Source organism: Thamnophis elegans, chromosome 4 (assembly GCF_009769535.1).
Source record: "Thamnophis elegans isolate rThaEle1 chromosome 4, rThaEle1.pri, whole genome shotgun sequence".
In the NCBI taxonomy this organism is placed as follows: Eukaryota; Metazoa; Chordata; class Lepidosauria; order Squamata; family Colubridae; genus Thamnophis; species Thamnophis elegans.
Window position 1 is genome coordinate 111,287,923 of NC_045544.1, and position 12,937 is coordinate 111,300,859.

General features: G+C 38.3%; 1 protein-coding gene across 1 annotated transcript in view; it reads right to left on the reverse strand.

The window, feature by feature from the left end:
- Positions 1-1,618: 1,618 nt before the first annotated feature.
- Positions 1,619-12,937, reverse strand: part of C4H8orf74 (chromosome 4 C8orf74 homolog) — a 36,504-nt gene continuing 25,185 nt past the window's right edge. Inside the window, exons 4-5 of the mRNA XM_032216092.1 lie at positions 5,790-6,190; positions 1,619-1,882 (exon numbers count right to left, since the gene is read on the reverse strand). Coding sequence (XP_032071983.1) covers positions 1,619-1,882; positions 5,790-6,190 — 665 coding nt within the window. The remainder of the gene's footprint in view (positions 1,883-5,789; positions 6,191-12,937) is intronic.

Genomic DNA, 12,937 nt, shown 5'->3' on the forward strand with positions numbered 1-12,937 from the left:
TCATACAGCTATTAAGTGATAAAATCTAATTAGATAAAATCTAATTTAATTTAAATCCCATTAAAATTATGTTAATTATATTAATTAAACTGAATTAATAAGATTGCTCTTCACAGGCTTAATAACGTCTATTACATTGAGGATTACAGTTTGTTGACAAGTTGTAGAACATTCTGGGGGCGCCTTACATGCTGTCTATGGTGGTATTATAGCCTTCCACTTTTGAAAGACCATGTTAGGTGCTGCCTTAAGGATTTATTTACCAAAGGCGCTAAGAGATTCCAGGTTCTGCAGCCTCATTTTGTATATTTAGAATACAGGGATTGAATAGAAATAAGCTAGGGAAGACTGGCATGAAGCAGTAAAATAAGATGTTAATTTCCTAGAGGAAAATGCTTCCTTCTGAATATGTCTCATGTCTGTGACAATGTTCTCTAGATAACAGAAGGTACTTTTACTTGGCAGCACAAGCATAGACTCATTTTGATGAAGCCATCTTGTTTTTATGTCGTCTCATAAGACTAGGATGTCTTTCATCTCAGATATCTTCACATTTTCTCCTCTTCCCACCCATGCCCTTTCCTTTAATTTACAATAATTTTAGAGGCTTATCGTGCTGCAACAAATTTTGGAGAGCACTGAAGCAATGAGGACATTAGTCCTATTGTTATAGTCTTTTTCAGGATGGAAATTCCATTATCTGCTTAGATGATGGGTATGGCCCCCAAATAATGCTTGATCTTCCCTTAAGGCCCTAGAGTGTCTGTGTATTAGCCTAAACGGAAGACAACTAAGAAACTTAAAAGCTATTGGAGGGTGGAACCCTGAAACTGAGCTGCATTCCTGTTTAATTTGTTGATGAAAGATCAAAACCAAGAGATCCCCAAAGAGGAAGTATCTGGCAGGAGAATGGGGGCAAATGGTATCTTGACATTTATTGCTTTGACTTAAAATGTCCAAATTTAAAAATAAATACAAATTATCCCACTCCCATCAATTGTATATCTATCTGAATTTTAAAATGATGCTTGAATGTTTAGGATTACAATGCATACGAATGCAGGGAACTAAACATGCATGTAATGCTGGCTATAAGAATGTGGCAATAAGAATTCTGGCATGTGGCATAACTTCAATAAATTTCCCCAGCCAACAATACTATTCATTCGAAAACTTCAGAAGCACAGAACAGGTCACTGGATTGCACTGCTAAGTAATGTTTGGTGATTCTCAGATTCAAACACGAATATTAGTTTGAATTTATTTGCCTATTTCTATGTAGGTAAAACTATTCAATTTTACTCTCCTAAAATGGTAATATATTTTAAAATTTTAAGTTATTTAAGCTAAGGGAAGTAGAAGTTTCACATAATGGGTGTATGATGTGTCTCAATCAATTTACAATACCTTCCATAGCAAATTGAATATGTCAGTGCAAGGCAATGAAAGAATCCTTGCAAACATCTGAACCCTACCTCCAGTCTAAAGTAGCATCACTCTGGAGAATCAGCTTGAAAGGCAAAATACTTAGAATGCCTGGGATAAAAAGTACAATTATTAGATGTATGGATTGCTTCCTCATTGAAGGAGGCACAATAAGAGCACCCCAAAGCAATCTTCATTTCTTTTTCTTCTTTTGGTCTTTCTCCATTTTGTCTTCGCTGTCTAAAAAGTTGTCCTGTGTCTTCTTTTGAGGTTTGGTTGATTTCTTTCTCTCAGGACAGAATGGAGGTGGGTATGGAGCAGGTAAAGTGAACATCAAGACCTTTTTCTGAAGCTTTAGTTCCAACATTTCAAAGGTAGCCTGGATCTCATGTTGAATAATATGATGCAGGTTCTGGATCTGTGTTTTAATTGCTTCATTGACTAAAGATATTAGTGTCTGGAAGACAAGATTGATATACCTCATGTTTCTGATATATTAAACAATTAATATGGTTGGCAATTGATTGATTGGTTAGTTTAACAAGAGTATAATCTGCTTCAATCCAAATAGATGTGAATGTGTTGAATTTACCTGGAGATCATCTAAAGAATTGCTGAATGGCGAATAACACATAGAAAAATACAGTGCAAGAATAGTATAAAAAATAATGTACAAATAAAAATTACTACTACAATTAGTATTACCTCTGAGGGAGTTTATAGTTATTTGGGGCACATTGAAGTATTATTTTTTTAACCATTTGGTCACATCCAACCCTTGATGAATTTATAGGAAAATGTTTTCCATGCTACCCTGTCAAGCACAGCTTATTCAGTTGTATCAATTTGATTTGATTGTATAAAGCAAGGACACTTACATTAATATTGACCTACATGAGAGAGCAGTCCAGATAATATAGATTACCATAGAATGCTAACATTTCCTCCACACTATGTGTAGTGCCCATTATGAAGAATGGGGACTCTCAACAGATTCTCTTTCGATCAGGGGTGTCAAACTCATGGCGTCATGGCGTCATCACATGATGCATCACGGTTTTTTTCCTCTTCACTAAACCAGGCATGGGTGTGGCCAGCACACAACGCATCTGGCCCATGGGCCATGAGTTTGACAGCCCTGCTTTAGATGGTCAGACTGGTCAAGCAAAATCAATTCTGGCAAAATGTTGCCCAATATATGCTGGTGCTATACCCCACAAGGCATTTTTGGGGAGATTTGAATATGAAAACATTTGAGAACACTTGTAATTTATGTCTTGCTAAATCATTAGAATCTTATTGGTCCTTTGATTTGTTAAACAACATCTCCCCATTGCTTAGAACAATGAACTTCTAAAAAGTTACTTGCATACCCTCATAATTCAGCAACTGGTAAATATCAGTAGTTACATGATTCTTTGTAGGCTCTGTGAAAAGATAACAAAAAATATGGCCAAGGAAGCAATCAAACTTCTGTATATCAACAGCAACTCCATTTGCTGGATGTTGTCTGTCTTGACCTTCTTAAATCCATTTGCTTATAGTCTTTCAGTGAGGTGAAAGTAAAAATGATTAAGACCATTTCCTCATTAGTGAGTAAGTCATATTTTTATAGCATTGCTTAATTATTGTTGAGGTTTATGCAGCATATGATTACTTTCATATATTGGCATACCAACGATTGAAGAATACTATAACGTATTAGTCAGAAAGCATGGGAAAGCTTCCTGTCTACCTAACTTTATGTTATTTGTCCATTAACTTTGTTAATACTTTATTAATGCCATCTGAAAACCAAACGACCAACTTCCCATGTCATCTTTATTTTCAAGAATGCTTCTGAGCCCTACTTAATCCTTCCATAATTAGACAATAAGAATAATAGGGAGCTGTAAAATTTCTTTAAAAATGTATGCATCTCCCTGGGAAAAATATTAAAGTATGCTAAAGTAACAGGAACAGTAATATGGATGGATAAACAGAGAGGCGATAAATGCATGTTTTACAATGGAACACACATAAACTTGACCGCCAAAGATATTGGCCTCTAAGGAGGACTAGGAGATAGATTTTTCGGGTTCCACATGGCAGAGTAGCAGGAGAGATATTCAAAAACAGCAGGGTGCTATAATCATGATATACATTGTAATAGAAACACATCCTCACTGACTAGGTAGATATGCACATGCATATACACACATAGACACCTGCTGAAGGGTGGGGCTTGGGAACATTAATTTAATCTGACTATAAAGCTGGGAAGGAGCCAACAAAACAGCTTAGGGACCCAGGATATCATTTAGGTCAAGGTGGCAGCTGGCAATATGTATGAATGATACTGGTGAAAAGAAGCCAGCAGGCAGCTGAGGTGACATTCCTTTAATCAATTTCCCAAAAGCTGTTAAGCTTGGAGGAGATCCATTGGACCTTAAAGCCTCAGTGATGATAGACTGAATTTAGGATTGACAAAGAATTGGGAATAGCAAAATGGATTCCCACCCATTATATATACAGAATGGTACTGAACAAAAAAAAATGATTAGGGAATTATGTATATCCCAACAATCATCGCTTGAGTTCAAAGGGTGATGTTCTTTCTGTTCATTTGACTTTACTTGCTTTTGCTGGCAGCTCAATGAAACACAAATGCATAAACATTAATGGGCCATTCATTTCACTCCACAGATGGGCTGACAAGTGAAAAAACTGCCTCTCATTTCCCTAAACAATATCCTACAGGGCAGAGAAGAACCAGAAAAGCAAGCCCAGGCAGGTGGGAATTTTCAGTATGGAACTTGATAAGTTCGTCAGAGGTTTATTATGCAAATGAAAGAGAGAGAGGGAGAAGAAACAGAATGTTTTAGAGGAGTCAACGTGCTGTCAATCTACAGTGTGAACTGCACGTTCTGAAATCTTCAGGGCAAAATAAACAATACAAACTGTAATCAAGAAGCAAACAGCAAGTTTAAGAGCCAATATTGCTCTCTCTCAACACATATGGGTGTGTTGGATTTCAACTCGCATTATTTCCTTCAACCTCTTTCTAGATCATAGGAATGATATGATCTTTCTAGATAATAGGAGCTTTCTAGATCATAGGAATGATATGATGTCCTCCTATGAGTATATGATCAGCTGTTCTTGGCCTGAGAAGTGGTCTTGTGGATCAGTTGATTGCTCAGATGAATATAATAATTGGATTCAGATATGTGCATTATCTGATTGGTTGCTTAATGTTTTGCCTTTTCACAATAAATTGAAGCATTAACTAACCAAACAAACTGGGTTTGCACAACATGTTAAGCCAGCAAAAAAAGAAAAGTGACTGCAGCCACACTATTATTGATTGTTAAGCATGTTGCAGGAACATTGCCAATGTATGATTAGCAGAGAAACAGATGACGAAACAGAGAATGAAGGAGTGACAGAGCTTTTGAAAACATTTTGAGGGCAAGAATAAGAATTTGGAAATGAGAGTCAGGCCTAAAGCTTCCATTTTTGTTACTAAATTTTGTATTATATAAGAATAAAAGAGCCTCCATTAAATCCAGTGTCCTAAACCTTATAGGAGTCAGACAGACTCCTTAAAATTCACAAGCAAAACAAGAAAAATAAGTCAGGCGGTGAAAAGATACATAAATAGCTTGGAGGAAGGCTAGATCTTCTAAGACAGGGGTGTCAAACCTAAGGGCCCGGGGCCAGATCCGGCCAGCGGGGCTGCCCTGCAAACAGCAAAGGACTAGTGCCTCTGCCAGCTAAAATGGAGCTTCGGATGGCCACCTGCGGCCCTCCCAAGCTCTATTTTTACTTGCAGAGGGTTGCAGGAGGTCGTTACAGCCAGAAACAGAGCTTGTGAGCTCGTTTTCACTGGCAGAGTGCTCAGGCCATCAGAGGCACCCCCAACACGAGTGACATTGAGCTGGCCATGCCCATCTTGGCCATGCCTATCCCGGCCCCTTGAGGTCAAACACAGCCATGATTCAGCCCTCAATGAAATCAAATTTGACAGCCCTGATCTAAGAGAAATAATTTTCAGCTATGATACCCTCTAAGGAGCCTCTGGATATCCTTTCTATTTTGAGAATCTATAGCCTCAATGCCAGAGTTTCCCTTTGTGAATGGGCAATTCCTGACCCCTATTCCATGGCAGCCTAAGTGCCTGTTTTCAACATTTCAAATGTACCTGCTGGTTAAAACGTGAGAAATCTAATGGCTAGGCCTATGCCTAACCAAAGTTCCTTAGAAGAGATTAAATGAAACCTAGTGGCAGTTGATTACCTATTAATTATGTGTGACAATAATAACTTAACAATACACAGTGCTAAATTAACAATATCATAGAGCAGGAGTGGGCATTTACGTACCTCTGTGTTAAGGGTCTGTGTTTGTATTCTGATCCTTTGGTATACTTCCCTGAGCAGATGTTCCCGCTCTGCATGCAAGGTTTCTCGGATATGCACTATACTGGCTTGTTTTTCTGCTTCAGCTGCACAGAGGGCAGCTAATTGTTGCTGGTAGTTCCACATTTCAATATCTATGCCTTCACTCAAAGGAGGGGGGCTGGGGGGAGCACAGACCTCAAGAATGGCAAATGTCTGATTATGGTCTCTCTCCCGAGTCATCACGAACTGGTACAGCCAATAATGCTTGAGCAATGTGTTTGAAAAGTAATCATACACGGCAGTCTGCTGGAAAGAGGAGAGTTGAACCGGAAAGGTAGTCAGTTTCTTCTGAAGGATTCTGATGGCTTGCAACAGGGAAAAACCTGGAAGGAAAAAAAACAAAACAAAAGAGCTTTGATACATATAAAGGTATGTATCACACATATGTGCTAGTCGTTCCTGACTCTAGTGGGCAGTGCTCATCTCCGTTACAAAGCCAAAGAGCCAGCGCTGTCTGAAGACGTCTCTATGGTCAATGGCCAATATGACTAAACAGCGAAGGTGCACGGAACACTGTTGCCTTCCCACCAAAAGTGGTCCCTAGTTTTCTACTTGGATTTTTACATGCTTTCGAACTGTTAGGTTGGCAGAAGCTGGGACAAGTAAACAGGAGCTCACTCCATTATATGGGATTCAAACTGCTGACCTTTCTGATTGACAAGCTCAGAGTCTTAACAAACTGAGCAACCACATCCCAATGATACATATACGTATGATAAATATAAATAAAAAAATAAATATGCAACTTTTGGCGTATCTTCCTGTTGCTATTCACTCAACATACAAAGGAAGAGATAAGCATTTGCAAATGCTGAAAAGACAGTCTTTGCTTTCCAATGAAATGTTAAGTCTTTTGGTTTCAAGTTTTACTCAAAGCTGAAATGGAGCAAAACAAAAATGGGGCCTTGGATAGAGACAATAGTCCTGTTTTTATTCACTGCAACATGTTTATTTGGAGATCTCTCTCTCTCTCTCTCTCTCTCTCTCTCTCTCTCTCTCTCTCTCTCTCTCTCACCCTCTCTCTCTCTCCCTCTCTCTCTCTCCCTCTCTCCCTCCCTCCCTCCCTCCCTCTCTCTTTGTAGAGAGAGGGAAGAGAAACAATAAGCAAAAAGAAGGAAAGGCACATCCAACAATGAACATAACCACTGCCCAGCTGCCTCACCCATAGGGGTATGTTGGGGACATTGTTTCTGGCCAATTTTATCCACTGCTCAGGCCCAATCTTTCTTTGCCTGTGTAGGAAGTTAGCACCCACCCCTTCCTAGAAGAATGAAATATTCTAGGAAATATTAAAAAGGCAGAATATTGTATTTCCCCAGATGAGAAAAGGAGAAACATGTTTTTAAAGACAAAGCAGCTTCCTGCAGCTCCCTGTCCCAACTTCAGCTCCAGGGTGAAGGGATTAAGACATGGCCCTCAGGACATAACAGGATTAGCTCTCTACCCATCTCACTACATGGCACCTGGGAAGATTACATCACCCAGCAAGGCTCCACCAAGTCTGGGACACAAACAGCCTGCAAAGTTAGCTAAGACCCCCGTCTCCTGGGATACAGCCAATGGGATACATTTCTTGTACAGGAACAGGAAGCTCTAAGATGGGACACAAGAGGGTATACATCTCTCTCTCTCTCTCTCATGTGTTTTTTTAAATACTTTTTTATTTTCCATTTTCATAACATATAATCACATGCATACCATTACATAGCCAATATCATATTGTATTAATTAATAATTACATCAGTTCATCTTGCCATCAACTCCCGGGAAAAAAAAAACCTAAAAAAGATGGAAACCAATTATTGGCTTTTCTGCTCTCCATACACCACTTTCTTCTGCCTCTCTCCTCCCCCTCCTTACCTCCTTTCTTCCCTCCATCATCCTTTTCTACTCTACTTCCCCTTCCTTTCTCCTTCTCCCCTCTCTTCTTTCCACTCCTCCTTATTCTCCTCATCTTCCTCCCCTTGCCCTCTCTACTATCCCTCTCTTCCTATCTTTCTCCTCACCTCTGCTTCCCACTCTTCCTCTCATTCATTTGGTGCATTTCAGCTTCTGAGCAAACTCCATTCTGTGTTGATGGTATTTATACTTCCATATCAATATACTTAATATATCTTAATTTTAAAGAAAAAATAAGAAAAGACAGTATACATGTGCAAACATATTACCTTAAGATCTAACACCCCTCATCAAGCCTAATATACTTCCCTTCCTCCCCCCTCCCCCTCCCAACCTTCCCTCCCCTGACTTCCCAGAACCCATACACGATATAAATCTTTAACAAAAACAGTCTAAAATATATTTGAAAAAAGAGTAGGAAATTGATAACATCTTTAAATTGAACTTAGCTCCTCCTTGCTAGACTAACTTTAAACAATTTATATCATTCCTGATCTTAATCATAAGCTATCTGAAATTTCTTAGACCCATATTTATTTTGAGTGTAATCAATCCATTTTTTCCAGTCTCGTTTATATCTCTCATTTGAGTAGTCCTTAAGATATGCCGCTATTTTAGCTATCTCGGCTAAGTTTGTGACTTTCAATGTCCATTCTTGAATAGTAGGCAAATCTTCCTTCTTCCAGTATTGCGCCACCAACAATCTAGCTGCAGTTATTAGGTGCAAAATCAAATTAATCTCTATAGCTGTACAATCAGTAATTATACCTAACAGAAATAACTGAGGGGTAAACTTTATTCTTTTTTTAAGAACATTTTGCATAATCCACCATATTTTTATCCAAAATGCCTTAATCTTTTTACAAGTCCACCATATATGAAAATATGTAGCGTCCAGGAAATCACATCTCCAGCATTTAGGTTGTAAGTTCAGATACATAGAAGCCAACTTTTTAGGATCCAAATGCCATCTATAAAACATCTTGTGAAAGTTTTCTCTCAAATTTTGGGCTTTTGTAAATTTTACATTTCTTACCCAAATCCTTTCCCATGTATCTAGCATTATTGGTTCTTTTGAGCCCACTTTATCATACAGTCTTTAACTAATTTTGTTTCGGAGTCCATCTGTATTAATACATTATATAATCTCTTTATATGCATTAAACTTTGATCTCTTATTTGTTTAAGTAAATTATCCCCGACTTGCATAAAACCAATTTTTTGGTCTGTTTTCCACCTGGCCTGTAGCTGCCCATACTGGAACCATGTTTGGATTACCTTTTCCTCTTTTAATTCATCCAAAAATTTTAGTTGTAATACACCCCTTTCTAGGGTAAAAAGCTGTCTGTAAGTAATTATATCCTGTTTTTGTACTATGTTCATATTTTCTATTGCATGTCTAGGAATTGCCCACATGGGTATCTTATCATTTAATTTATATTTTTTCCAGACCCGCAGTAGAGCATTCCTTAAAATATGACTTTTAAAATTCTTGTCCACTTTTTATTATATAGCAGGTAAGCATGCCAACCATATACCAAATCATGCCCCTCGATATTAAGTATTCTATCATTTGTTAAGTTAATCCAATCACTAATTACAGATAAAACTACTGCGTCATAATATAGTTTTAAATTGGGTAATTTCAAACCTCCCCTCTTACGCACATGTGTTTGTTTGTTTTTTGCCCAGGATCTCAAAGCATGTGGTCCTGTCCACCATTAAACCATCTTTCCAAGCAGTCTCCATGTTTCCAGTGTCTTTCTTCCCACTTGGAACTGAACCCAGATAGCAATAGCAATAGCAATGGACATTTCTTCCAACACCTGCACTTCCAAAATTTGGCCCCATTCTATTAACTATATGGAAAGATATGTGATTAACCAATGAATCCTGATCCCTTTAAAGTAATAAAAAGTAATAATGGGCTCTAGAAAAAAAAATTATTTAAATTCATGTACTTTGTATATTTGAATAAACATAAAATGAAGTGTTATTAGCATATAATAACAAATTGTGTTCCTTTTCAACCACCTGAATATCTAAAGCAATCTTCCAAAATGTAACAAAACAGAGGTTTCAAAATAAATTGAATTTGGTAGGAGAAGAGATAATAGACATCCTTGGCAATGACTGATGGATCAGAAAAGCAGATTTTAATCCAAAACAAGTTAGAAACCTTGCTTTATAGGGAAAAGATTTTGGTTAAACTAAAAGAAGTATCTTGCGATATTTGTAAGATAATTTTGCTAATGGACTCAATTCATTGGAAAAAAGAATATGTTTTTCCTTGCAGCAGGTTTTACAGAATAATAGAGTTGGAAGGGACCTTGCAAGTCTTCTAGTCCAACCTCCTGTTCAAGCAGAAAAACCATTCCAGACAAGATAGGTACCGGGAAAATAGTCTAACTGTAAGAAATATTCTTGTTTGAATTTGACACAGGAGTGGACCAGAATTTTGAATTGATTATTTCTAGTATGTAAGTGGATAAGATTGATTGATTTCTATTTGTTTATTTATGGGCAATCTATATGGCTTCCCATCTTGAACAAGCAACTGGGCAAAGAATACTATATATAAAACTTGTTATAAGAAATTAATTCTAAACAGTACAAAATACAACTAAGAATAATCATCAAACAAAAACTCCAAGGTTTCTCAAAGCAATTTAGATGCTAAAGGCAAATCAGACTCCACAAATTTCCAGACCCTAATGCTTGAGAAAAGAGCCAGATTTTCACAACCTTCTACAAGGCTAGTAGGGCCAATCAGATGATAAGGCAGTTCCAAAGAATGGACCTTATTATAAAAAAGATATATCTCCTAGGTCCTGTATAATGTTGTCATTTCAGAGAGGTGGGTACCTGGAGGATTCCCATCCTGCTGGACTCAGTAGAATGCATTGAAAGCATTGGATATCCCTGCCTGTCCTTTACTCCCTCACTCTGAACCCATGCCTTCCTTCCCCCAGTCAAAGAGCCCCATCCCAACTGCACTAATAGAGTCCATTAACAGGTGAGATACAGCTGGTGCACACATAAACAATCTGGGAGCTTTTTCATAGCATTCTGCACCCATAAGCTTGGGACACCTGCCAACTTCTTACTCCATACTCAAACATCCTCCCACACACACCATACCCAGGTGCTGAATGCTATGCTTAAAAATTAAGTAAAGGCCATAGATTAACCACTCCTATATTAAAAAAAAAGATTTTTTTCCTCTTTCAAATATCCTGACACAATTTTGAGCTGCAGGTGCGCCTGATTGAACTTTGTGCATGTAAAGTTGTGGACACAAGCTTTCTACGCAATACATTGTGGTATCCTGAGATGCACCAGCATTGCTTGTGACAGGAAATGTAGGCCAAGCCTGGAAAGGAGCCCCTGAGTCAGATATCATCGGATTAGTGTACAGAGAAAAATGAAGTGGTAAAATGAAGCACCACTTTATTTGCATGTATAAGATATTGCCTTGAATGTTTCGGAGAAAATGTATTGCAAACTGAAAGCTAGAAAATGAAGGAGTTCAACATTTGGAACTCCTTTATCTAGAGTGTACATTTGTACATCCTGTTTCTTATTCCATTCACTCACGTCTATTAACAGGCACATGGCACATGGCACAGCTCCTGGAATTAAGTCAGTTCTTTTGACCTACAACTTCACATACCTTTTGAAATAGCACAAGGCCTACATTCAAGACACAAATGATTAGACAAGTTTTGGGCACTGCAGCGGTGCCTAATTAAATGGGAGAGCACTCTTTCCTATTTACCTTGCATTCCCTTCATTTCAGATTGGTTGCTTATAGCTTCAGGGAGCTGTCCATGCCACAGCAACTGGTAGCTTTGCCCTGCTCTTTCTTGTCCAGGGGAAAAAATGTATGGGGCTAGAGAACAATAGTTGGAACCCAAGGCTTGTGTTGCAACTGCTCAACTGACCAATAGATGTCCTAACTGAACAGTTGCCAGTATGGTCACTCGTTTGGTTTGTTATCTGTACATCCATTTTAATCATTAAGACATCAATTATTTCATTTGTACAGCCTGTGTAGCATCTTTTTTCCATATCATTCTTGTAGTCTGTCATTTTTTAAACCACTTCCAAATCAGTCTTAGTCTTGACCAGTAAAACTTAAGTCTTCTTCCATATAATCTTTTAAACCTAGGCTAGCTATAATATATTTTCTTTCTGGCAATCTATCCCTAATTTGTTCTTTCAAATCTCCCAATGGAGCATTTACCATCACTGTAATGATTGCTGGCCATCCTTTTTTCCCTTTCCTCTCACCTTTTCCAGCATTAGAGTCTTTTTCCAAGAGGTGTGCCTTTACATAATGTGTCTGAAGTGGGATCATTTGAACCTAGACATTTGTACCTCTGAGTTGATTTGTTCAATGATCCATGGGTTTGTTTTCTTGGCTGTCCATCATATTCTCAGGAGTCATTCCCAACACCAAAGTTTAAAGGTGCCAATATTTTTCCTACACTTTCTTTAGGGTCCAAGTACCAGAATTAAGGTAATATTTTTTTTCTATTATTCTTATACTGTCCAAGGGTAGCTTGAAAAGGTGTGGAAAATCTGTTACGCTTTGTTACCTTGGATGAAATCAGATGACTAGAGTGACTTAGGGGAGATGGTGGCTCCGTGGCTAAGCTTGTCGATCAGAAAGGTCGGCAGTTCAGTGGTTTCAATCCCTACCACTGTGTAATGGAGTAAGCACCCATTATTTGCCCCAGCTTATGCCAAACTAGCAGTTCGAAAGCGTATAAAAATGCAAGTATAAAAATAGGGACCACCTTGGTGGGAAAAGAACAGCATCCCATGCACTGTCAATGTTTAGTCATGTCGGCCACATAACCACGGAATTGTCATAAGACAGCGCTGGCTCTTTGGCTTAGAAACAGAGATGAGCACTATCCCCTAGAGTTAGGAACACCTAGCATGTATGTGCGGGGGTGGTGGTGTTACCTTTACCTGAACCAGGCAATGGACGTAGGACAGAGGACTAGAAAAGAAACAGCAAATTTCTCAAAGGCAATTTTCTCCTGATTCAGTGATGAGCAGAGAACACTTCAACTCAGCAGTGGGGAAAGGTCTACTGTCAAAATCATGCAGAAAACCAACCTATTTTCTCACTGTTCGTTTTGTTACATGAGATCTTCAAG